This window comes from Chionomys nivalis, chromosome 4 (assembly GCF_950005125.1).
Source record: "Chionomys nivalis chromosome 4, mChiNiv1.1, whole genome shotgun sequence".
NCBI lineage: Eukaryota > Metazoa > Chordata > Mammalia > Rodentia > Cricetidae > Chionomys > Chionomys nivalis.
Genome location: NC_080089.1, coordinates 43,572,209 through 43,598,256, shown reverse-complemented (window position 1 = coordinate 43,598,256; position 26,048 = coordinate 43,572,209). Strand labels below are relative to the sequence as shown.

At 41.4% G+C, this 26,048-nt stretch overlaps 1 protein-coding gene across 1 annotated transcript; it reads left to right on the top strand.

Moving 5' to 3' along the window:
• The first annotated feature begins 1,787 nt into the window (after positions 1-1,787).
• On the top strand, positions 1,788-25,827 carry Arcn1 (archain 1). The gene is made up of 10 exons (XM_057768596.1): positions 1,788-1,934; positions 10,254-10,517; positions 12,295-12,474; positions 12,604-12,809; positions 13,512-13,676; positions 20,522-20,687; positions 21,529-21,676; positions 22,092-22,200; positions 24,428-24,632; positions 25,370-25,827. Exons 1-10 carry the CDS (start codon positions 1,932-1,934, stop codon positions 25,457-25,459), a joined length of 1,536 nt encoding a protein of 511 aa, XP_057624579.1. The 5' UTR covers positions 1,788-1,931; the 3' UTR covers positions 25,460-25,827.
• Positions 25,828-26,048: the final 221 nt, after the last annotated feature.

Here is a 26,048-nt window from a genome sequence, read left to right as displayed (position 1 = left end):
TGTATTCATAGGCACATACCCATATAGAGATACACGTATGCATGATTTAAAAACAAAATAAAGTTGGGTGATGGTGACAAATACCTTCTTTTTTGTTGTTGTTGTTATAAACGGATTGGCCCATTAGCTCAGGCTTCTTATGTACTAATTCTTTTTTTTTTTTTTTTTTTTTTTGGTTTTTCGAGACAGGGTTTCTCTGTGGCTTTGGAGCCTGTCCTGGAACTAGCTCTTGTAGACCAGGCTGGTCTCGAACTCACAGAGATCCGCCTGCCTCTGCCTCCCAAGTGCTGGGATTAAAGGCGTGCGCCACCACCGCCCGGCTGTACTAATTCTTATAACTTATATTAGTCCATAATTCTTGGGTGATGCACACCTGTAATCCCAGCACTTAGGAGGCAGAGGCAGGTTTATCTCTGTAAACTCAATGCCAGCCTGATCTACAAAACTAGTTCCACAACAGCAAGGTCTGCTATACAGAGAAACCCTGTCCTAAACACACACTCACACACACACACACAAATAAATTAATTAATTAAATAATTATATTTTTAAAATAAAGCATACAATTTTTTTTTTTTTTTTTTTTTTTTTTTTTTGGTTTTTCGAGACAGGGTTTCTCTGTGGCTTTGGAGCCTGTCCTGGAACTAGCTCTTGTAGACCAGGCTGGTCTCGAACTCACAGAGATCCGCCTACCTCTGCCTCCCAAGTGCTGGGATTAAAGGCGTGCGCCACCACCGCCCGGCAGCATACAATTTTTTTATTTTCTTATTTTTAAAATAAAGTATGCAGTGGCCTTTAGGATATTTGTCTCTGTCTAATTCCAGAACACTTAGAATCCAACTAGAAGCTTCTCATGCACCAGCAGTCACTTCCTAGTCTTCTGGAACTCCATAAAACTGCTTAGATGCTTTTTCTGTTTATGGATTGGCAGGTGGACACTGCATACTTGTGGCCTTCACAGCTGGCTTTCCTACCCGTTTTCAAGGATAATAACGTTGTAGCAAATGTCAGTATTTATTCCTTTTTTCCTTTAAAAAGTTACTGCTAGCTAGGCGGCGGTGGTGCACACCTTTAATCCCAGCACTCGGAAGGCAGAGGCAGGTGAGTCTCTGAGTTAGAGGCCAGCCTGGTCTACAGAGTGAGTTTTAGGTCACCCAGGGCCACAAAGAGAAACTCTGTCCTCAAAAAACAAAAACTAAACCAAAAACCAAAATTTACTATTATTGTTTATATGTGCGTGCACGATGTGCGTGAGAGAGGATGCAAATGCAGGCACACCATCACACATCTGCGCGTAGGTCCCAAGATAAACCTCAGGTTGTTAGGACTAACGATTGAGTTCTCTTGCTGTACCTAGATGGCTTTGATTTTTTTTTTGGGGGGGGGGTGACTTCAATGTGCACCAGATTGATCTTTAACTTGATACTGGCGCTAGGTTGAACTCTAACTTTTGATCTTCCTCCTCAGACTCCTGAGTCCTGGGATTACAGGTGAGGGGCCCATTATAATAGAGCCCTAATCACTCTTTATGTATTCTGGATACTACTTCCTCAGGCACACGGATTATTTTACATATTCCATTGGATCGTTTTATGGACTGTAAGAAGAGAGATCAAGGAAACGCAGGTGAACACAGTTAAAGGACACAAGATTGATACTCCACACTCTAAACAAACCCCCTGCAAGCCCTGGGCTAACGGAGGACTAGGCACCCTGGTACCCAGGAGTTGCCAGTCGGCCCCGCCCCTCGCCCTTTGACCCACGCCGTTTCCGGTTGGAGACGTGGCTTGGGTCCGCCATCTTGGCCAGAGGCGAAGCGGAGGCTCCTGTCAGGGGCAGCAGGTCCGGAGCGGCCCGAGTTCCGCTTCTCTGGGCTGCAGCCCGAGCCGCAGCGGAGCCAGAGCGTGGTGCGCCCCACCTGCGGCCTCACCATGGTAAGCGCCGAGGCCGGCTCCTCTCGCCCTGTCCCCGCCGGCCGGGCCCGGATGGCAGGAGCCGCGCCCGCAGCCCCGCTGGCGACCCGGGCTTGGCGCGGCCTCCGGGGGAAACTGGAGCGAGCTGCCGCGCCCACCGGGCCTCCGCCGGCCACACCGCCGCGTCCGCCCGCCCGCCCGCCACCGCGACCCAGCCGGGCGGGTGGCTGTCGCCTGGGCCTTCCGCCCTCCCGTCCTTCCCGCCGGTTCTCTGCGAGCTCCGGCTCGGCGAGGCTGGGCCTGTCGGCAACTCCTCGTCCCCGTCACCACCTCGTCCGTTTCAGCTTTTTGTGTTTTGTTTTACTCGAAAGGGGGAAGTGGAGGTAGCACGGGAAGGTGTAAGTTCGGACGCTCGTGTGTAGGACCCAGGTGTCCCCGGAGCGTCTGTCCCGGGGTAGCGCGTACGGGTGACTTTGGCGGCGAGGCCGAGTGGACAGTGTATAGAACATTGAGAAATGGGGTGACAGACACGGGGTTTCTGTCTTCAGGGAACCTACTAGTGTTCGGGTGGAGTGACATGTGTGTGGCATGTTGTAATCGGGGTTCTCGGGTGGAGGAGAAGGGGTGGGCTGTACTTGGGGACCTCCGTAGGTCTTTCTGTCCTCATCTATTACCGAGATCGGAGAATGACTGTGGGTGAGGGTGGGGGAAGCAGAATTGACTCCGCCAGACCCCGCTGTATCAGCTCAATCTGGATATTCGGGAACTAGAAGAGATTCTATGGCTTCCAAGGAGCTAGTAATTTTTATCTTGAGTTACTTGAAAGCGTACCTAAGGTCCGACAGACTATTTCGGTGCTTGTCATACGTGCTGAGTTCTGCTGACAACTCTTTCAATAAGAACTTGGTTAGAGGAGAGATTCATGTTTGGTCTTTAAACCGTCGGAAGTTCGTTTTCCAGCCTCGGGTGTACGAATTACATTAAGTTGGTTTGCCTCCCCAATTTTGGTTTTAGACATATATTTCCAAAATCTCATATACCCACCCCAAGTCCCAATTCCACAAGGCTACTTTCTTTGTTTTTGTTTGTTCGTATGGTTTTTCTTCTGTTTTTAAGATGTTTTTATTTTATGTGTATGAAGTTATTTGCTCACTTGTATGTATGTCTTGTGCACCACCTGAAGGGGGTGTTGGATTCCTTGGAACTGGAGTATGGACACTTGCCAATCTCCCTGTGGGTGCAGGGGATCTAACCCAAGTCCTCTTCAAGAACAAGTGCTCTTAACTGCTGAGCCACCTCTCCAGCCTCCGTTCTTTAGAGAGAGTGTTTCTCACTATGTCCTCTGGCTGTTCTGAAACTCACTATGCTAACCAGACTGACCTCTCTGCCTTTCCAGCACTGGAATTAAGGTGTGCACCACCACTACTGGCGTGGATAGTGATTTCTTTTATGTTTTGGGGAGTATTCATAGTGTATGTTAGAGTATGTTGTTTCAGTATTGAAACTAGAGCCTTAGGAAACCAAATACAGATCTTTATTAAATCTTGTTTATTAAAATGTTCTTAGAACTTTAAGATTTTAAATTCACTGATAATTGAGGGAACAGGCCAGGCGATAGTGGCTCACACCTTTAATACCAGCACTCGGAGACAGAGGCAGGTGGATCTCTGAATTCGATCCCAGCGTGGTCAACAGAGAGTTCCAGGACAGCCAAGGCTACATACTGAGAATGTGTCTCAAAAAACAAAAAGCAGACAGACAAACAAAAAAGATAATTGAGGAACAGTAGAGCTCTAGGTGTTAAGTGATATGTGTGTGCTTACATACATATATGTGTGTGTGTTTATATGTGTATATATGTATTTTTTTTGCTTGTCCTTTTGATGTATATACATAATATAGCTGTGTCCTGTCTTTCTGAATTAGAGACTTAGCATGATCCAGATATCCAGACTTGTGTGTTGTGGAGAGTAGTTTATATCAGTACAATCTGCTCTGTCAAGTCAAAGACTTGGTATTCTGTTAATGTTTCTGGGCCCTACTTAATTATAAAAAGATCCTTGTATCATAGAGTTTGCCCAAGTGGGGTGAAATTTTGATCTCAAAGTTGCACCAAAATTTCTAGAAGTAGTCTTTCCTTACCATTTTTTATAAGACTTTCAAATATCTAGAAATTTTGAAGGAATCTTACACGGACCAGTCATGTCTAGTTTCTCTTAGCATTTCATTGTAATTATTTTATCACACACCTAATCATGCATCATTAAAACATATTTCAGATTAAGTTAACACGTACATAAACATTGTTTTTGAAAAATAAATATTCATTGACTTTAGTTACTGAGTATCAATGCAAACTGTTGTAGATTGCAGTCACTGTAGATATGCAAAGTGCAAAAGTGGCTCATAACATGAATTACAAAAGGAAATACTTTGTTATTTTTTTTTTTCTTTAATCAGATGGAGTTCAGCCTGGCCTGAAACTCACCGTCTTCTTCTTTCAGTTTCCTGACATACTTGGTTACATTAGCTGAAATGCATCTTCTGATTTGTCCTTTTTTCTTAGTTTTCTTAGTATTTGCCAAATATCATTATAATAATTTGTTTAAACTTACATTTGAATAAATTTGATAGTAAGTTCTGTGATAGCACCCATTTTTAGAATAGACCATTGTTTAATTATAATTAAATATATAAATTAATATAATTAAGAATTAGAGTTCTTAATTATTAAGAAGATAGTAAGTACTTATAAGTACCTTTACTTATTGAGCCTTACTGTAAAGTTTCCAAAAGCTTAAATTTATAGTCTATAGACTTATAGGACACTTAGTTAAACTTAGAGATTGTGTGTTTGTGAGATGCAGGATGCTGAGCATCCTCTGTTGCTCTCTGCCTTATTGAACCAGAAGTTTGCCTTTTCAGCTATATTGGTGGGCCAGTCAGCTCTCAGGATCTCTCTGTCTCTGACCTGCAATGCTGGGGTTACAGGCACTTACAGCCATAGCTGGCTTTTTATGTAGGTGATGAGATTCAAATTCAGGTTCTCATGGTTACAGAGCTTTGAAGCACTTTTACATACTGAGTCGTCTTCCCAGCCTGCCTCCTACCCCATATTTTTTGTTTGTTTGTTTTTTGTTTTTGTTTTTTGAGACAGGGTTTCCCTGTAGCATTAGAACCTGTCCTGGAACTAGCTCTTGTAAGACCAGGCTGGTCTCGAACTGAAAGAGATCCACCTACCTCTGCCTCCCGAGTGCTGGGATTAAAGGCATGTGCCACCACTGCCCGACTTATTTTTGTTTTTTACATTTGTTTGTTTAGTAGACTAAAGCAAACTCTCTTTAGCATTTTCCCACTCCCCAGGCTTTTTTTTTTTTTAAAGATTTATTTTATTTGTGTGTGAATGTTTAGCCTGCATGCTTATATAAAATGTACCACATGTGTGCCTGGTGCTTGCAGAAGCCAGAAGAGAGTATTGGATCTTTTGAACTGTAGTTGCAAATTGTTGTAAGCTGCCATGTGTGTGTTATGGTATGAACCCCTGTCCTGTACAAGAGCATTAAGTGTTTCTAATTGCCAAACCATCTCTTCAGCCCCCAGCTTTTTTTTTTTTAAAAAAAAAAAAAAAAAAAACTTGTAGAAAACCTGAGTTTCATCACCAAATCCCACATGGTAGAATAAAAGAACCATTTCAATTCAGGAAAGTTGTCGACTGATATCTACATAACTCATACATACATTCACACAATAAAAAAAAAAGACAAAAACAGGTAAGAATGGGAGTATAGCTCAGTACTAGGTAGAGTGAGTGTTTGGATAGAGTGTATGGCTGTGATAGGTCATTGATTCAATTCCTGGTAGCAAAAAAACAAAAACCAATTAAAACCACAATGACACTTTGATTTCATATAAATTAATATTTTAGGGTTATTTCTGTAAGCAATCAAGTGACCGGTCTTGGATTGCACAGTTAGTGGAAGGTAGAACAGAAGCCTAATTCTTCAAATTTCCTAATTCAAGACATTTCTTTTTCTTTGTGTGTGTGTGTGTGTGTGTTTGAGGCAGAGTTTCTCTGTAGTTTTGGAGGTTGTCCTGGAACTCGGTAGATCAGACTGGCCTCAAACTCGTGAAGATCCACCTGTCTCTGCCTTCCAAGTGCTGGGATTAAAGTCATGTCACCACCGCACAGCTAATGCCATTTCTGATCCATTCATAAACATGTATTTAAAATACATTAAATGTGTGTATATGTATACCATATGTGTACAAGTGCCATCTTTAGAGGCTAGAATCCAGGGCATTGGATCCCCTGGAACTTAAGGTGGTTTTGAGCTTCCTGATGCAGGTACTCGGGAACTAAACTCAGGTCCTCTGGGAGAGCAGTTAGCACTTTTAATCACTGAGCCACCTCTCTAGCACCCTGATCCATATATTAAACCTATAGTGAAACCATGTAAACATCTAAGTTATTTGAGCCATGTATGGTGGTGCACACCTTTAATTCTAACTTTGCAGAGGCAGACCTAAATGGTGAATTCTAGGCCAGCTAGTGCTACACAATGAAACCCTTAAAATAAATGGTTTGGGTTTGCCAAACAGTTATTTTCTTTTTGGGATGGGTGTGTAAATGTGAGATCAGAGGATCTTGCTCTTTCTTTTAATTGAGACAAGTTCCAAGTTCTCATATAGTTCAGGCTGACCTCAAACTCTAAAGTAGATGAGGCTGGTCTTGAACTCTTGGCTTTTGTTTTTGTTTTATTTTGTTGAGGCAGTTTCTTTGGTGGCCTTGGCTGTCCTCAAAATCAGAGATCCCCCTGCCTCTACCTCCTGAGTGTTGGGATTAAAGGGCTGCGCCACCACCACTCAACTCAAAAAGCTTTTTTTTTTTTTTTTTTTGGTTTTTCGAGACAGGGTTTCTCTGTGGTTTTGGAGCCTGTCCTGGAACTAGCTCTGTAGACCAGGCTGGTCTCGAACTCACAGAGATCTATCTGCCTGCCTCTGCCTCCCGAGTGCTTCAAAAAGCTTTTGAGAATCATAATTATTTTTTTTTTTAATTAACTTTTTTTTTTTTTTTGCGGGGGGTTGAGCCAGGGCCTCCCAGTAGCTGTGGAACTTGCTTTGTAGACCAGGCTGGCCTGAACTTAGAAATCCACTTGTCCCTACCTCCCAGCTGGGATTAAAAGCGTGCACCACCACCACCAAGTGTTTTGTTTTGTTTGTCTCACATTCACATTCATACCTGGTGTCTGGAGGATAGCAGAAAAGGATATCTGGTCCCCTGAAACTGGAGTTAGAGATGGTTGTGCATTGCTGTGTGAGTGCTAGGAATAGAACCCAGGTTCTCTGCAAGAGCAGTAAGTGCCCCAACTGCTGAAAGGCATGGTAGCATACCTTTAGTGCCAGCAGGCAGATCTCTATGCGTTCCTCTGATCTACATAGTGAGTTTCAGGCCAGCCATAGTGAGACCCTAATGAAAATTGTGGTAGGAGAATATACCTTTTAATAGATGCTCTATTTCAGTAGTTGCTAAACTTCAGTAAATATGTATGTGAAGAGAAGTGTTACTATGTTGAGGAATTTAAGAAGATGTGTTAATCTTGCAGAGGATAAATTTATCTTGTTCAGAAATGACCTTTCTAGCTGTATTAGTGATTGGAGACCATGTTGCCTACATGGACCCCGTGATTTGTGTCCTAGATGTTTTGAGGTTTATCTACATTTAGTATAGGGGACTTTGATCCTTCTTCAGGAATCTTATTTGCTTATATCTGGTTAATGAAATGACTCAAATAATCTCAAGGTTTTCTTGCTTGAGATATTATTTTTACCCTACTAGTTATTTGTTTTTGAGACAGGATTTCTCTTTGTAGCCCTGGAACTTGATCTGTAGACCAGGATAGCCTCAAACTCACAGAGATCCACCTACCTCTGCCTCCCTGCTGCTAGGACTAAAGGTGTGCTCCCTACTGATTTTTGTTGTTTGTTTTGGGACAGGGCCTTCCTTTATATTATTTTATGTATATGGGTGTTTTGGCTACTTGTGTGTCTGCACCATGTGCATGGCTGGTCCCTGTGAAGGCCAGAAGAGTTATCAGATACCTTAGAAATGGAGTTACAGAGAGCTGGGAATTGAACATGGGTCCTCTGGAAGAATAGTTACCGCTCTTAACCTCTGAGATATCTAATGTGATAATAGGTATTCAGTAAATCATGTAACTTTGACATTGTGGCATGTACAGGTTATCTCAGCATTCGGGGAACAGAGGCAGGAGGATGGAAAGTTACAGTCCATAGTCTCAGCTATACAAGGAGATCTTCTTTCAAACAGAGCAAAGCAGAACAACAAAACAAAAGGCTAGAGATGTAGTGGTAAAACACTTATTTAGCATGTACATGGCCCAGGATACCACCAAGCCATGATAAGGTAAATTCAGTATAGAGTTGATAGAATCAGAGATACAGGAGAATTAATGTGTTAATCCCTTAAATCTAGCTTTTTCTAAACATTGGTTCTTATTTGGGAAATGGAACAGATGATAGTATCAGCTCTTGAGATTTCACATGAGAAAAATTCAGTGTTCACTTAGAGTAAACCAGTAAAAATACAGATCTGTTTGCTGGGGGGATCTTATTTGTGCTGGATATAGATGAAATACTTTGCAATATGAATTGTTGATATGTTTATCTAATTATTATTTATCAATAAAAATTGGGAGTCAGATATTCAGGGTAAGAACCTGAATGATCAGAGAAGCGGCAAAGAAGTCACCAATGACCTATCCTGTTCCTTCATTGCTATTTCCTGTCTCCTATCTGTCCTCAGTCCTCCAAAATCTCTATGGTTAATCTTGGTCAGCTAGTGGCTAGCTCCGCCCTCTAACTCTAAGCAAACTTTATTGTCAGAATGAGATCAAAATATCACAACAGATTGTCTTTTGGATTTAGAGGGGGTTATTTTGTTTTGTTTGAAACAGGATCTCTATGTATCCCTGGCTGTCCTGATATATAGGCTAGATTGGTCTTGATCTCAGAGAGATCTATCTACTTGCCTCTGTCTCCTAAGTGCTGGAACTAAAAGTGTGCACAGTCACACCTGTGTCAATATGAATTATTTTATTCTGCAGCTTAAAAACAAGCATGATACCAGATGCCTTAACTAGCTGGCTTTTCTCACATCTCTTCCTCCCTGTCTTCTCCTCCTCCTCCTCCTCCTCCTCCTCCTCCTCCTCCTCCTCCTCCTCCTCCTCCTCCTCCTCTTCTCCCCCCCCCCCCCCCTCTCTCTCTCTCTCTCTCTGGTGGTCTCTTGTAGCCTACACTGACCTGGAACTCAATATGTAGAGCTTCTAATTCTCCTGCCTCTACCTCCCAGATGCTGGGGTCATGTATCCTCTCTGAATACTGTGGTTTATATACTGAGTACATAGCAATTATTAATACATTGAAACTGAATGGATGGATGCACATCCATAATCCCAGCGGGTTTGGAGGTAGCCAGGAAATTTAGAAAGACCCTGTAATAAAATAAAACAAAACTTTAAAATAGACAAAATGCTGTGGATAATAACATGCTTGCCTATTATGCTAGAAGGCCCAATTCTGAAAGCCGTGAGCATTGCCACTGTAAGAATATTTATTTAAACTGACTGATGTTTGTTTTTCACATTGTTCATCTGTAATGGGCATTAAACCAGGGTTTGTTGTTTAAGAGATTATATTCTAACAGTGAGTCTTTCCAGATGTGTCAATCTTTTGTTGTTGCTTGTATGAACTCCTGGATTCCTATACCAAAGAGGCCATTAGAACACAGTGTATCTTTTCTACTCTCCTCATTGGCATTTGATTTCCTTTTGCATTTGTTTTGTTAAATGGATGATATCAGAAGGTTGTTGGGTCTTTTTTGCTTTTTTTTATTTATATTTATTTGTTTATTATGTATAGTGTTCTGCCTGCATATATGCCTGCAAGCCAGAAGAGGGCACCAGACCTCATTACATATGGTCATGAGCCACCTTGTGGTTGCTGGGAATTGAACTCAGGACCTCTGGAAGAGCAGCCAGTGCTCTTAACCTGAGCCATCTCTCCAGTTCCAAAAGTTATTTTTTAACTATTTTGTCTTTAAATTTTAGGTATATTATGGAACAATTGCTTCATTTTCTTCTACCTTAACTTTGCCTTATAAATCTCATGCTGTAATAAATAAACAACAGAGAACAGTTTGAGACAACTGACAGTAGTCATGTCACCGAGTGTGCTATTGTATGAAAGCTCCCCTGACAAAAGCTGAGAAAAGAAATGTGAAAATACGTGAAGAATGCTTATTTCTGTGTGTGTTCTTGGCAGGTGCTGTTGGCAGCAGCAGTCTGCACGAAAGCTGGAAAGGCTATTGTTTCTCGACAGTTTGTGGAGATGACCCGCACTCGGATTGAAGGTTTATTAGCAGCTTTTCCAAAACTCATGAACACTGGAAAACAACACACTTTTGTTGAAACAGAGAGTGTAAGATATGTCTACCAACCTATGGAGAAACTGTACATGGTATTGATCACTACCAAAAACAGCAATATTTTAGAAGATTTGGAGACTTTAAGGCTCTTCTCAAGAGTGGTAAGAGGCCTGTAATACTGGATTCTACTTTGTGGTGTTTTACTTTTTTTTTTTTTTTTTTTTTTTTTGAGACAGGGTTTCTCTGTGGTTTTGGAGCCTGTCCTGGAACTAGCTTTTGTAGACCAGGCTGGTCTCGAACTCACAGAGATCCATCTGCCTCTGCCTCCCGAGTGCTGGGATTAAAGGCGTGCGCCACCACCGCCCGGCGGTGTTTTACTTTTTTTGTTGAAAGGAGTTTTGACTTTAAAATAGCTGATGTTAACATTTTGTGAACTCTGTACCCCTAACCACCTCTCAACAACTTACCAATGCAATTCCTTAAAAAAAAAAAAATTGGCTGTACAGTGGTGGCACATGCCTTTAATCCCAGCACTCTGGAGGCACAGACAGGCAGATCTCTGTGAGTTCGAGGCCAGCTTGGTCTATAGAGCAAGTTTCCAGGACAGGCTCCAATGCTATAAAGAAATCCTGTCTTGAAAAGCAAACAAGCAAAAGCTTTATTTATTTTGCAGTGCTAAAGCCTTATGCATTCTAGGCAAGCACTCTTGTCATTGAGCTACACCCCATTCCCATATTGCTCTTTATTCATTCAGCAGCCACTTGTTGGGTACCTTCCTAGGCTATCTAATAGAAAATGCAAAATCATTCTTTTAATTTATTTTATGTGCATTGGTGTGAGGGTATCAGATCCCCTGGAAATGGAGCCACAGACAGTGGAGTTGCCATGTGGGTGCTGGGAATTGAACTATGGTCCTCTGGAAGAGCAGCCAGTGCTTTTAACTGCTGGGCCATCTCTCCAGCCCCTCATATTCCAGTTCTTAACTGAGTTAATATGTCCATCCATGTTTCTGAAACTTGCTTGAACCTCCACCCATGTGTCTGTTTGTGTGAGTGTGTATGTCTGTTTGTAGGTATATAGGATCCACTGTGTAGCTCTGGCTGGCCTGAAACTCTCAGTAGTAGACCAGGTTAGAGCTCATAGAGATCTGCCTGCCTCCTGTGTGCAGGGATTAAAGGCATGCTCCACTATGCTCAAATTTGGAAATATTTTTAGATTAAGAGTACTGATACAGGGGCTGGAGAGATGGCTCAGTGGTTAAGAGCATTGCCTGCTCTTCCAAAGGTCCTGAGTTCAATTCCCAGTAACCACCTGGTGGCTCCAAACCATCTGTAATGAGGTCTGGTGCCCTCTTCTGGCCTTCGGGCATACACACAGACAGAATACTGTATACATAATAAATAAAAAATTTAAAAAAAAGAGTACTGATACAGCCAGGTGTGGTGGCGCCAGTCTTGGGCAGAGGCAGGCGGATCTCTGTGAGTTCCAAGGCCAGTCTGGTCTACAGAGCGAGTTCCAGGACTGGCTCCAAAGCTTCTGAGAACCCCCCTCCCCCCCAAAAAAGACTACTGATACACCCAGGCAGTGTTGGCAACATTCAAGAGGCAGAGGCAGGTAGATCTCTATGAGTTCGAGGCCAGCTCTTAACTGTTGAGCCATCTCTTCAATCTCATTGTTTTATTTTGTTAGTTGGGTTTTTTGTTTGTTTGTTTGTTTTGTTTTGTTTTTTATTTTATTGTATTAATGGATTGATTTTTGAGACAGTTTTCATGTAGTCTAGGCGGCCTTAACTTGCTACATTGCTGAAGATAACCTTGAACTCAGGATCCTCCTTCTTCCACTTCCCAAGTGCTAAGATTGTTTTTGAAATTTTAAAACTTAGAAACATAACTGCTATGAAATTTGTAATCTTTGTTTTCTGTTACTGTCCATGATTAGATTCCTGAATATTGTCGCGCCTTAGAAGAAAATGAAATATCTGAGCACTGTTTTGATTTGATTTTTGCTTTTGATGAAATTGTTGCTCTGGGATACCGGGAGAATGTTAACTTGGCACAGATCAGAACCTTCACAGAAATGGATTCTCATGAGGAGAAAGTGTTCAGAGCAGTCAGAGAGGTAAGTGAGGCCTTCTGAGACTGCCAGTTTGAGTGTCTTTTTCTTAGCCTTCACTAATCTGATCTTCCTGGTTTTACTTGCTAATATAGATGTACTGAAAACTACATACAATTATGTCTCTTTCCATAGACTCAGGAACGTGAAGCTAAGGCTGAGATGCGGCGTAAAGCAAAGGAATTACAACAGGCCCGAAGAGATGCAGAGAGACAGGGCAAGAAAGCACCAGGATTTGGTGGATTTGGTAGTTCTGCGGTGTCTGGAGGCAGCACAGCAGCCATGATCACAGAAACTATCATTGAAACTGATAAACCAAAAGTGGCACCTGCACCAGCCAGGTATAGTCTAGTGTATTACCAACAACCCTAGGATACAGAGGAAGGCTGTGTGTGTGTGTGTGTTTCATGGGACTGATACTTGGTTCCTAAGCTGACTGTAAATAATAAGAGACTTAATGAAGTAAGCTTTGATACTAAATTTAGATATATAAACAATAGTTATAAAGCAGACATCTGTGTTATTTTTCCTTTTGTTTAAAAGAGAGTTCTGAGCCGGGCGGTGGTGGCGCACGCCTTTAATCCCAGCACTCGGGAGGCAGAGGCAGGCGGATCTCTGTGAGTTCGAGACCAGCCTGGTCTACAAGAGCTAGTTCCAGGACAGGCTCCAAAACCACAGAGAAACCCTGTCTCAAAAAAAAAAAAAAAAAAAGAGAGTTCTGAAATTACACGCAAAGACTTATGCATAGTCACATTTATCTGATTGGAAGATGTTAAGTTTTCACCAGATCACTTAAGATTATAAAATTATATCTTTGGTATTTAGGTACTTAATGCTTACATATTAATACTGGTTGTCCATTTGGGCAGGTTCATATTATACCATCGGTGGTCTAGTTGTCCACCAACACTAGGAAGAAGGCTTTCTCCTTGTGATCTTCATATTCCTTCAGAGGAATCTTGTTGGTAGAAGGCTATTAACTAATGTTTGGGGCTTTTTGTATTTTTATCATCTATTTACTTGTTTTGTATTCTTCCTCTTAGACCTTCAGGTCCTAGCAAGGCTTTGAAACTTGGAGCCAAAGGAAAGGAAGTAGATAACTTTGTGGACAAACTGAAGTCTGAAGGTGAAACTATTGTGTCTTCTAATATGGGGAAACGCACCTCGGAAGCAACCAAAGTGCATGCTCTGCCCATTAATATGGAAAGGTAATAATGACTTCTTCAAGAATAAACAATATAATTTTTAAAAATTGTCTTTTTAGCCAGGCGGTGGTGGTGCATGCCTTTAATCCCAGCACTCAGGAGTCAGAGGCAGGCGTGTGTGTGTGTGTGTGTGTGTGTGTGTGTGTGTGTGTGCGCGCGCGCGCGCGCGTGTGTATTTGTTTTGCCACTGGGCTACATATGTTCTAGTTGCATATTTTTGTGCCTTTTAACTTTTATTGATTTTTAAAAAAATTTAGAACTTTTTTTTAAAAAATAATTTATTTTAACCTTTTTTTTTTTTTTTTTTTTTTTTTTGGATTTTTCGAGACAGGGTTTCTCCGTAGTTTTTGGTTCCTGTCCTGGAACTAGCTCTTGTAGACCAGGCTGGCCTTGAACTCACAGAGATCCGCCTGCCTCTGCCTCCCGAGTGCTGGGATTAAAGGTTAACTTTATTTTATGTGCATTGGTGTGAAGGTGTCAGACCCAAAGGAAATAGAGTTATAGATAGTTGTGAGCAGCCATGTGGGGCTGGGAATTGAACCCAGGTCCTCTGGAAGAGCAGCCAGTGCTCTTAACCCTTGAACCATCTCTCCGCCCCTCAATTTAAAATTTTATTTAGATAGAGTATATGTTCCAGGTATTAACTTAAGGTATATTTTCCCCCCACTTTAGACATGAAAACTCTCAGCTATTTGTTTCCTATGAAGTTTAGAAGTTGGATTGGATAATTTAGGAAAGGTAACTTTATGCCTACTCTGTAACTTGTCTCGAGCATGGCATTACGGTACATGCCTCTAATCCCACTGTTGGGGAGGTGGAGGTTGGAAGACCTGGAGTTCAAGGCCAGCCTCAGCTACATGAGATCCTAGGTCAAAAAGAAAAAGAACTTGAATTACAGAGCTAGAGCTACATTAACCCTATATTTTTTTTCCTATTTTTTTCTAATTAAAACTGTAAAGGAGAGTACGTCTTTAAGTCTTTAAAGGAAATTAATGTGACTGTGCTGTCTTTTAAGTATTTGAATGCAGTATAATTGGATTTGTCTCTTATCTCAGTGCTGAAACAATGGTTGGTGACTTTTTTTAAAACTAATATGTATTGAGCTCTTTATTTTTCTCTGCTCCCCTCCCTGCCACTCCCCTCCCCGCTTCAGTCCTCCCCCAAGGTCCCAATGCTCCCAATTTACTCAGGAGATCTTGTCTTTTTATACTCTCTACTTCCCATGTATATTAGATCTACGTAAGTCTCTCTTAGTGTCTGCATTGTTGTCTAAGTTCTCTGGGATTGTGGTTTGTAGGCTTTCTTTTCTTTATGTTTAAAAACCACCTATGAGTGAGTACATGTGATAATTGTCTTTCTGTGTCTGGGTTACCTCATTCAAAATAATGTTTTCTAGCTCCATCCATTTTCCTGCAAAATTCAAGATGTCATTTTTTTCTGCTGTGTAGTACTCCATTGTGTAAATGTACCACATTTTCCTTATCCATTCTTCGGTCAAGGGGCATTTAGGTTGTTTCCAGGTTCTGACTATGACAAACAAAGCTGCTATGAACATAGTTGAGCACATGTCCTTGTGGCACGATTGAGCATCCTTTGGATATATAACCAAAAGTGGTATTACTGGGTCTTGAGGGAAGTTGTTTCCTTATTTCCAGAGAAATCGCCACACTGACATCCAAAGGAGTTGTACCAGCTTGCATTCCCACCAGCAATGCAGAAGTGTTCCCTTTTCCCCACAACCTCTCCAGCATAAGTTGTCATCAGTGTTTTTGATCTTGGCCGTTCTTAGAGGTGTAAGATGGAATCTCAGAGTTGTTTTGATTTGCATTTTTCTGATGACTAAGGATGTTAAACATTTCCTTAAGTGTCTTTCAGCCATTTTAGATTCTTCTGTTGAGAGTTCTCTGTTTAGGTCTGTACTCCATTTTTTTATTGGATTATGTGATCTTTTGGTGTCCAATTTCTTGAGTTCTTTGTATATTTTAGAGATCAGACCTCTGTCTGATGTGAGGTTAGTGAAGATCTTTTCCCATTCTGTAGGCTGTTGTTTTGTCTTATTGACCGTGTTCTTTGCTTTACAGAAGCTTTTCAGTTTCAGGAGGTCCCATTTATTAATTGTTTCTCTCAGTGTCTGTGCTGCTGGGGTTCTATTTAGGAAGTGGTTCCCTGTGCCAATGCGTTCAAGTGTACTTCCTACTTTCTCTTCGATAAGGTTCAGTGTTGCTGGCTTTATGTTGAGGTCTTTGATCCATTTGGACTTGAGGTTGGTGGCAATTTTAAGTGATAGGTTAATCAGGTTCATTTGACCATGACACAAATTTCTTGTCCTCAATCCCAGACTTACTGTTAACTGATAGTTTTGAGATCAACTGAAAGATGAGTCTGGGAGGATACCTCTATCAGGTGTGCATGCATAAAAGGGACTGTTTGCTCTTTTGTGTTCTCTTCTGTTAGAAATTAACAGTTACCTCTAGACTGATCTCTTCACTTACTGATATACTGGTGCTATTCTGGTTGTTTAGGGAAAGGCTGAGGCTTCGTACCTTTATTTTTTTTTAATTTATTTTTATTTATATATTTTAACTTATTTTATGTGCATTGGTGTGAAGGTGTCAGATTCCCTGGAAGTGAAGTTACAGACAGTTGTGAGCTGCCATGTTGGTCTTGGGAATTGAATCTGGGTCCTCTGGAAGAGCAGTCAGTGATCTTAACCATTGAGCCATCTCTCCAGTCCCTTGTTTTTGTATGTTTTTGTTTTTAAAATAATGTGGCTGAAAGGTGGTAGCATATGACTTTAATCCCAGCACTCAAGAGGCAGAGGCAGGCAGATCTCTGTGAGTTCAAGGCCAACGTGGTCTACAGATCAAGTTCCAGGATAGCCAGGGCTATACAGAGAAACCCTGTCTCAAAAAGAAACAAAACAAAAAGAATGCTTAAGTTATGTGAGTATGGCCTGTGCATTTGTGGGTGCAGGTGCCCACTGAAACCAGAAGAGGGCAATGGATTCTCCTTGAACTGCAGTTAAATAAAAGTTGCTATGAGCGGATGCTAGGAGCAGATCTTAGGTTTGAAAGAGCAGAATATGTTTTTAACCACTTTTAAGGTTTCACACTTCACATAGTAAAGAAAATTTGAGCATCCATCCATCCATCTAGATGTCTGTCTATCTATCTATCTATCTATCTATCTCTCTATCTATCTATCTATCTATCTATCTATCTATCTATCTATCTATCTATCTACCATCACATAGTAAAGAGAATTTAAGCATTTTTCTGTCTGTCTGTCTGTCTGTCTGTCTGTCTGTCTATTTCATTCAAGCCACCACAACTAGATAGAGTTTCCAGTTGCATTTCCCCTGCTAAATTACAGATAATGAGTTACGTATTTAAGGACTAGGGATATTGTTCAATAGTTCTTGCCCTGGGTTCAGTAATTCTTGCCCTGGTTCATTTGCAAGGCCCTGGGTTCAATTCCTAGGGTATAAAAGAAGAAGACATAACAATTTACTTACATGAAGTCATAGCTAAATGACATCTAAATGTAGTGCTTTACTCTGGATAGGATCCTGTACTGTATTGTGTGATGATAAGATAATTGACATATTGTTGGTAGGTTGAATGGAAGTATTAATTCAGTATAAATATATGGAGTTAATGATAGCATTAATACAGTTATGTAAGAGAATATCCTTGTGCATGCTAGGCAAGCACTTTGATATTAGATTATACCTAGTACAAGAATGTCCTTATTCTTGTAAAGTAAGAATATAATGTTTAAAGGTGAAAGGACTATAGCATTTGTCTTAGGGTTTTTGTTGCTGTGAAGAGACACTGTGACTTCAACAACTCTTATAAAGTAAAACATTTAATTGGGGTGACTTACTTACAATTTCAGAGGTTCAGTCCATTATCATCATGGCAGGGAGTATGGCAGTGGGCAGGCAGACATAGTGCTGTAGTAATAGCTGAGAATCCTACATCTTGCAGGCAACAGGAAATGAACTGAGACACTGGGTGGTATCCTGAGCATAGGAAACCTCAAAGCCCGCCCCTACAGTAACATTTCCTCCAGCAAGGCCATATGCACTCCAACAAAGACACATCTCCTAATAGTGCCACTCCTTATGAGGATATGGGGTCCAGTTAACATTAAAACTACCACAATGTTCATAACTGGCTTCTCTTTTTTTTTTTTTTTTTTTTTTGGTTTTTTGAGACAGGGTTTCTCTGTGGTTTTGGAGCCTGTCCTGAACTAGCTCTTGTAGACCAGGCTGGTCTCGAACTCACAGAGATCCGTCTGCCTCTGCCTCCCGAGTGCTGGGATTAAAGGCGTGCGCTACCACCGCCCGGCTATAACTGGCTTCTTAATAGTTTATGGGGGATGTGTGTGTGTATAAGATATTTAAAGAGAGTATGAGTGGCTGGGCGGTGGTGGCACACATCTCACATCTTTAATCCCAGCATTCGGGAGGCAGAGGCAGGAAGGTCTTTGTGAGTTCGAGGCCAGCCTGATCTATAAGAGATAGTTCCAGGATAGGCTCCAAAACTACAGAGAAACCCTGTCTCAAAAAAAACCAAAAAAAATTCCCCAAAAAAGAGTATTAGTATACAGATGATGAACCAAATGGACTATATTAACAATAGGTAAATCTTGGTGAAGATTTTTTTGTTTGTTTGTTTTAAAAAAAAAAGATATCTTTTAAGTTTTATTATGTTTTAGAATATCTTTTATTGGGCTAGAGAGATGGCTCAGAGGTTAAGAGCATTGCCTGCTCTTCCAAAGGTCCTGAGTTCAATTCCCAGCAACCACATGGTGGCTCACAACCTTCTGTAATGGGGTCTGGTGCCCTCTTCTGGCCTGCAGGCATACACACAGGCAAAATATTGTATACATAATAAATAAATAAAAAATCTTTTATTTATTCTTTGACAGTTTGATACATGTATATACAGAATCTTGATCATGCCCACCACTAGGTTCTCCTCACTTCTTTCCCTTGGACATTCTTTATTAGGTCCTCCTTCCACATTCATGACCTGTCCTTTTTATTTATTTTTTCCTTTTGTAAATTGCTGGATCCAATTACTGCTGCTTGCTAAAATGTTTACTAATCCTGTTGGCTTGATCTTGTCCACATAACCGTGGCTATAGTGAGCTCATAAGTGTGGCAGTCACGTCATGTCCAGAGGACAGCACTTCGTGGTACTCTTTCCATCTTTTGGCTCTTCTGTGATGTTCCCTAATCCTGGGGAGGAAGGTATTAAAATAAAGAGTTCCTATTTAGGACTGAGCACTCAAGAATTATTTTCAACACTTTGAAGAGTTAGAAATCTCTGCATTGTTGCTAACCGAAGAAAGAGGCTTCTGTGGCCAAGATTAGGAACATCATCAATCTGTAGATAAACATTAATATTTAGGAAGTAGTATCCATTTAGCAAAACAGCAGTAGTAGGTTTTCCACTAGGGCCTGTGACCTACCAAACCATGGACTTTGACCAGGTTTACAGTATCAGACTTGAATTTCTTCTTGTGAAGGGAAGGCCTCGGATCAATTCAGGAAGCAAGTGGTATTCCCATAACCTACATGCCACTGTTGCACCATTGGGCATAGCTTGCTTGGCAGAACAGTATTACAGTGCTCAGGGTTTAGTAGTGAGTAAGGCCATTTATCTTTTCTCTCCAGTGGTTTGCATAATACCTTCCAGCACTGAAAGCTAGCTACCAGGGAGGAAGTTTTCAGCTCAGTTCACCAATTTCCCCATGTCCTGCGTCTGGAGTGAGTTGTCTATTCTAGTTGAAGAAACGAGCAATGGGAGGAATATGCTCTGATGGTTTTGAGGCTTTGTATTCGATGCCTGGCACTAGGATTTTTACTTAACAGCCTATATGTTCTAGGGAAAGCATCATCCATCTTTACAGAATACCAATGTTCAAATTTCTTTTTTTAAAAAAGATGGTTTTTGTTGTTCGTTTTTGAGACAGGGCCAGCCAGGAACCTGCTATGTAGACCAGGCTGGCCTCAAACTCACAGAGATCCACCTATATCTCCCACGTGCTGATATTAAAACGGTATACTACCACACCTAGCTTTACTTTTTAAAAATTTGCTTGCAAAGTAATGAATTTCTATAAATTATTTATTTGTTTGTTTGTTTTTTCGAGACAGGGTTTCTCTGTAAGTCTTCGCTGTTTTGGAACTCACTCTATAGACCAGGCTGGCCTCTAACTCACAGAGAATCTACCTGACTCTGCCTCACAAGTGCTGGGATCAAAGGCATTTTTTTGGAGCCCGTCCCGGAACTAGCTCTGTAGACCAGGCTGGTCTCAAACTGACAGAGATCTGCCTGCCTCTGCCTCCCGAGTGCTAGGATTAAAGGCGTGTGCCACCATCGCCCAGCATCTTTTAAAATTACGTATAAATTTGTATTTGGGGAGGGTGCACATGAGTGCAGATACATAAGGACTCCAGAAGAGGGCATTGGATCTCCTGGAGCTGGAGTTACAGGTGATTGTAAGCTGCCTTATTTGGGGTGCTGGGAACCAAACTTGGGTCTTCTGTGTGTATTTTTAACAATTAAGCCGTCTTTGTAACCCCTTCTCTTTCTTTTTAAGACCCCAGTCTCTTGTAGTTCATATTGGCCTTGAACTCATTATGAGCCAAGGGTGGCCTGAACATTCTCCTCCTAATCCTACCTTCCAAGTGTACCAAAGCAGTACCATCACACCTGGTTTTATATGGAGCTGGGGATCAAACCCAGTGCTTCTTGTATGCTAGACAAACACTACCAACTTAATCACATCTCCAGTCTGGTTTCTATTTCTCTGACAAACCTTTTGCTTTATAGTGTGCATATGAAGATTGAAGAAAAGATCACATTAACCTGTGGGAGAGATGGGGGATTACAGAATATGGAGTTGCATGGCATGATCATGCTTAGAATCTCAGATGAAAAATTTGGCCGGATTCGTCTCCATGTAGAAAATGAAGATAAAAAAGGGGTGCAGCTCCAGGTGTGTAAAGGCTTTTATATTGAGTATTTAGACATTATCTACCTAGCACAGTCTTTTTTTCTGGGTTTATTTGGTTTTGCAGGACTTAGAAATGGAATACAGACTCTTGCTTGAGCTGACTTTATACTCAACTATATAGCCTTAGCCTTCTTTCAGTTTTATTTGTTTGTTAGAAATGGGGTATTTTAGCTGGGCGGTGGTGGCGCACGCCTTTAATCCCAGCACTCGGGAGGCAGAGGCAGGCAGATCTCTGTGAGTTCGAGGCCAGCCTGGTCCACAAGAGCTAGTTCCAGGACTGGAACCAAAAAACTACGGAGAAACCCTGTCTCGAAAATCAAAAAAAAAAAAAAAAAAAAGGAAATGGGGTATTTTTTTATAGCTTTGGTCTAAAATATTAAGCCTTTATAAAAGGCACATCTTTCCACAAAATTAAAAAGAATTGTAATTTATTAGGAATCCTATTTATGGGCCATATAAGCCTAGAGGGGTTTATGTAACAGAGTGAGATCTTGAATTTCTAATCTTGTAATCCTGCCTCCAACTGCAGAGTGCTAGGATTACAGGCATTTGAACCCGGAGTCCCATTCATGTTAGGCAAGTACTTTGCCAACTGGGCTACATTTTCAAGCTCCTCTTATTTATTTATGCTTGTATATATGTCTTTGTGTTGTGTCTAGAGGTCAGAGGATAACTTCCAAGAGTGTTGGTTTTCTCCTTCTCTATGGCTCCCAGGGACTCAACTCAGGTCATTGGACTTAGCAGCAAGTACCTGCTGAGCCATCTTGCTGGCCCGGTTCACTTGTCATTCTGAACTTCAGATGTCCTTCTCTTCTCATTCCAGACCCATCCAAATGTGGATAAAAAGCTTTTCACTGCAGAATCTCTCATTGGCTTGAAAAACCCAGAGAAGTCATTTCCAGTCAACAGTGATGTAGGGGTACTTAAGTGGAGACTACAGACAACAGAGGAATCTTTTATTCCCTTGACAAGTAGGTGCCTCTTCATGGGTATGTGCTTATCTTCATTGACATAGCAAGTTCTTTTTGGCAAAATGACTGTCTTCAAAATGCAATCGCTGCTGTAATTGGTATATTTTAATTAATCATTTTAATTTTTTAAAGGTTTTATTTATCTTGTGTCTCTGTGAAATATATGCACCTGTGAATAGGTGCCTGTGATGGCCAGAAGAGGTCATCAGATCACCTGGAGCTGGAATTACAGCCAGTTTTGAGCCATCAATGTATGTTTTACGTTAGAATGCTACAGACCTGCAGTTGGCAGTCGGGTTGTATTTGCCATCTTAACATTTTCCCACTCCTCCATACTCTTGATCTTGGCTCCAAGGCCAAGAAACAGTTCTCTTTTTCTAAAACTGAGGTATTATGGCCTTGTTTTTCTTCTCAGTTAATTGCTGGCCCTCTGAAAGTGGAAATGGTTGTGATGTGAACATAGAATATGAACTGCAGGAAGATAATTTAGAGCTCAATGATGTGGTCATCACCATCCCACTCCCGTAAGTGAAATTCTCCTAATAATCCTCTTCCCTTCGTGGGTTTATAGAGCTGGTTCCTGGTGTTCGGGGAGGAATTTTTAGAGGCAGTACTTCACTGAATAACCACTTTGAAATGTTTATTTTCTTCCCTGTTGTGGTAATACCGATTAAATTTAGAGGCTTAAACATAGCAAGAGCTCTACCACTGAGCTACATTCCCAGTCCTTTTTACCTGTTTTGAGACAGGGCTTCACTAAATTGCCCAGACTGGCCTTGAATTTGTGATTCTCCTGCCTTAGTCTCGTGAATAGGTAGGATTACAGGCATAAGGCATTAGACGTGGCTGATACTTGCTTCTTTAAAAAAAAAATAGTTGTATTTGACCAGGCAGTGGTGGTGCAAGCCTTTAATCCCAACACTCAGGAGGCAGAGACAGACGGATCTCTTGAGTTAGATGGCAGCATGGTCTACAGAGTGAGTTCCAGGACAGCCAGGGCTACATAGAGAAACCCTGTGTGTATGGTGGGGGCGGGGCAGCAGGAGCGTGATAAGCAGTGCAGTTAAGTTTTTGACACGTATACACATGGAAAACTGTCAGCACAGGGAAGATAGACGTGTATGTCTAGCTGGTTGTGGTGGCTTAAACACCAATCCCAGCACCAGGGAGCCCAGAGCAGGAGGATCCTTTCTAGTTTGAGTTTCAAGTCGGCCTGGGGTACAGAATGAGATGCTGTTGCAAACAATTCCTGTCACACACATAAAACTCAAATTTCTGGTTCCAATATGTCTTGTATATTTCAATGGTATATTCTCTAGGGTCATCTATAACCTTGGAGAGTGGTAGGATTGGGCACTACTGACAGGTTGTCTCTGTTTGTTGAGATTTATTTTACTAAACTATTTTAGGATGCCATAGTTTTGAGGCCTCTCTCTGCTCTGTAATTGTGGCTGTGGTGGTTTCCTGTGTCTTTGTTCGGTTTTGCAATGGCCTGGAGAAGAGATCTTTCGAGAACGTTTTACCCCAGTGTCTAGAGCTGATCAGATTAGAAGTCATAATTGGAATTGGAGCAGAGAAGGACCAAGCACTGTAGAGTTGATGGGAAAGAGTTAAAGTCTTTTGCAACCCTTAAAGTAGTCTTTGTTTTTCTTACATACCCTGCCCCTAATGTAAGCACTGAGTGTCACTGGTAAATTAAAAGAGGGTAAATTTAGAATGTGTAGGAGTAGGTGACACTGCCTGTCAGCCATTTGTGGGAGTGCAGAGTACATCCTAACTAGCCCTGATTCTTCTGTGACCAAAACAACTGGGTGTCTCTTCTTCTAGTCTATTTCTATTTTGGCCAGACTTTGTTGTCATGCTTTCACTGTTCACTTACCAAATAAATTCACTAGATTATAAATCAGATAAACTTAATAGCATTGGCTTCAGTAAAGTTTTAAACATTCTGAACTCTTTTGAGAACAAATCTCAAAGATCCAATTTTCACCTCTATTTATTGGTATGTAAAGTTTCTCCCTACTACCAACCTGTTTTGTTTTTTATTGTTATTTATTAAAGTCATACATTGTTTAAAAAAATTCCTTAGCAGGCTAACAATCCATAAAGTGATTTTTACAGTAGAAACAGTTTTAGACATTTGCAGTCTCAGTTCCCTGTTAGCTCCAAGGCCTAGTTAGCACTCAGAGCTGTCTTAAATGCCTATTGTTCTAATGTCTTTTTCTTTTTTTTTTTTTTGGTTTTTTTCGAGACAGGGTTTCTCTGTGGTTTTGGAGCCTGTCCTGGAACTAGCTCTTGTAGACCAGGCTGGTCTCGAACTCACAGAGATCCACCTGCCTCTGCCTCCCAAGTGCTGGGATTAAAGGCGTGCGCCACCACCGCCCGGCTTTCTAATGTCTTTTTCTACAAAGGAAGTCAAGTGATATCCTTAGCAATGGTGCTAGGATTTGATCCTCGAAGTTAGTGAGCAGCACAGTCTTTAAAAAAAATTTAGGCAAAATTTGAGATGTGTAGTTTTGGGGGATTTTTTTGGTGGGGGGGGTGGTCTGGCTTTAGCTGTCCTGGAACTAACTTTGTGACCAAGCTGGCCTTGAAGTCACAGAGATCCACCTACCTCTGCCTCCCAAGTGCAGGGATTAAAGACGTGTGCACCACTACCCAGCTGTGATCAAATTGGGGTTGGCTTTCCTTTCCTTGTTGGAGTTCTCTGAGTTCTAGATAACTACAATGGCCAGATGTTTGTCCTGACAGATCGGGTGTTGGTGCGCCGGTGATTGGTGAGATTGACGGTGAATATCGACATGACAGTCGGCGAAATACCTTGGAGTGGTGCCTGCCAGTGATTGATGCCAAAAATAAGAGTGGCAGCTTGGAGTTCAGCATTCCTGGGCAGCCCAACGACTTCTTCCCTGTTCAAGTTTCCTTCATCTCCAAAAAAAATTACTGCAACATACAGGTGATCTGTTCTGACAGACAGCAGAAACAAGTGTCTGATAGGTAGTACAGTTCCATGTCAAGGGAAAGGTCAAAGCTGAGGAGTTCTGCAGACTCCATTTCTGACTTGCTTGTCACCTTTCTTTCTTTCTTTCTTTCTTTCTTTCTTCCTTTCCTTTCCTTTCCTTTCCTTTCCTTTCCTTTCCTTTCCTTTCCTTTCCTTTCCTTTCCTTTCCTTTCCTTTCCTTTCCTTTCCTTTCTTTTCTTTCCTTTTCCACCTTTTACAGCAGGGTCTGATTATGTAGCCTTGGATGACCTAGAACTTGCTGTGTAGACCACGTGTCCCTCCAATTTATAGAGGTCTGCTTTCTTTTTTGTTGTTGTTGTTGTTTTTTGTTTTTCAAGACAGGGTTTCTCTGTGGCTTTGGAGCCTGTTCTAGGACTAGCTCTTGTAGACCAGGCTGGCCTCGAACTCACAGAGATCCACCTGCCTCTGCCTCCCAAGTGCTGTGATTAAAGGCCTGTACCACCACCCAGCTCATTCTGAGCTTTTACTTTGTGGCAGCTGCTCTGTTTTACTGCAGCCGAGAGCAGATTGGATAATGCCAAAAGCTGCAAGTGTGAGTGAGTGGTTTTTAGTATTACTAGGCTACTTTTAGTGCTGTTCTTAGAGAATTTGATGTAATCTGTAATAAAAATGTAGTCGATATTTTGTAGACTCACCATCCTTTTTCCTTACCACACTTTTTGCTCTCCTAGGTTACCAAAGTGACCCAGGTAGATGGAAACAGCCCTGTCAGATTTTCCACAGAGACCACTTTCTTAGTGGACAAATATGAAATCCTGTAATACCAAGAAGGAGGAAAGCCGAAAAGGAAAGATTTCAGATTAATAAAGAAGAAGCCAAACGTGGCTGAAGAGTTTTTCCAAATTTACAAGCCATTGGAGACCCCCTTTTTTTCCTGATACAGTGTACATCCTCTGCGCACAAGGACCCTCAACTCACCCCAGCGTTCTGGTGTCACAGAGACATTCTTTAACAAAGAAAAGACACTAACATAAAGGGAAAGGCTGCTGATTTCTTTGACAGATTTTACTGGCCAGCAGGAAAGCAAGCTCTCCAGGGAATCCCGTAAACACCTCTTCTGCCTTCATATAAGTTTCCCATTTATTTTAATCCCTAAATATAGTTATATTTCATACTTCGTTTTAAGTTTTCTCTATAGATTTGATTTTTCAGTACACTCAGTTTTCTCTATAGATTTGATTTTTTTCTCCAGTACACTCAGTCATGCACTGGGATCATCTCTTTGTAGGTATTGTGTTCAGCACTCCTAGAACAAGGTTATCTAACCCATTCTTGACTTCAGACAATACCAGTGAGCTGCTTAAGGGATGTAGAGTCTAGAAGTTTGAAATACATGGTTGTCTTATTTCC

What these genes read in the sequence shown, in the direction of transcription:
- Arcn1 (XM_057768596.1), top strand. An exon ending in TGTTCAGAGCAGTCAGAGAG is followed by an intron (nt 12,475 to 12,603) that starts GTAAGTGAGGCC and finishes CTCTTTCCATAG; the next exon opens with ACTCAGGAACGTGAAGCTAA. An exon ending in GTCATCACCATCCCACTCCC is followed by an intron (nt 22,201 to 24,427) that starts GTAAGTGAAATT and finishes TTGTCCTGACAG; the next exon opens with ATCGGGTGTTGGTGCGCCGG.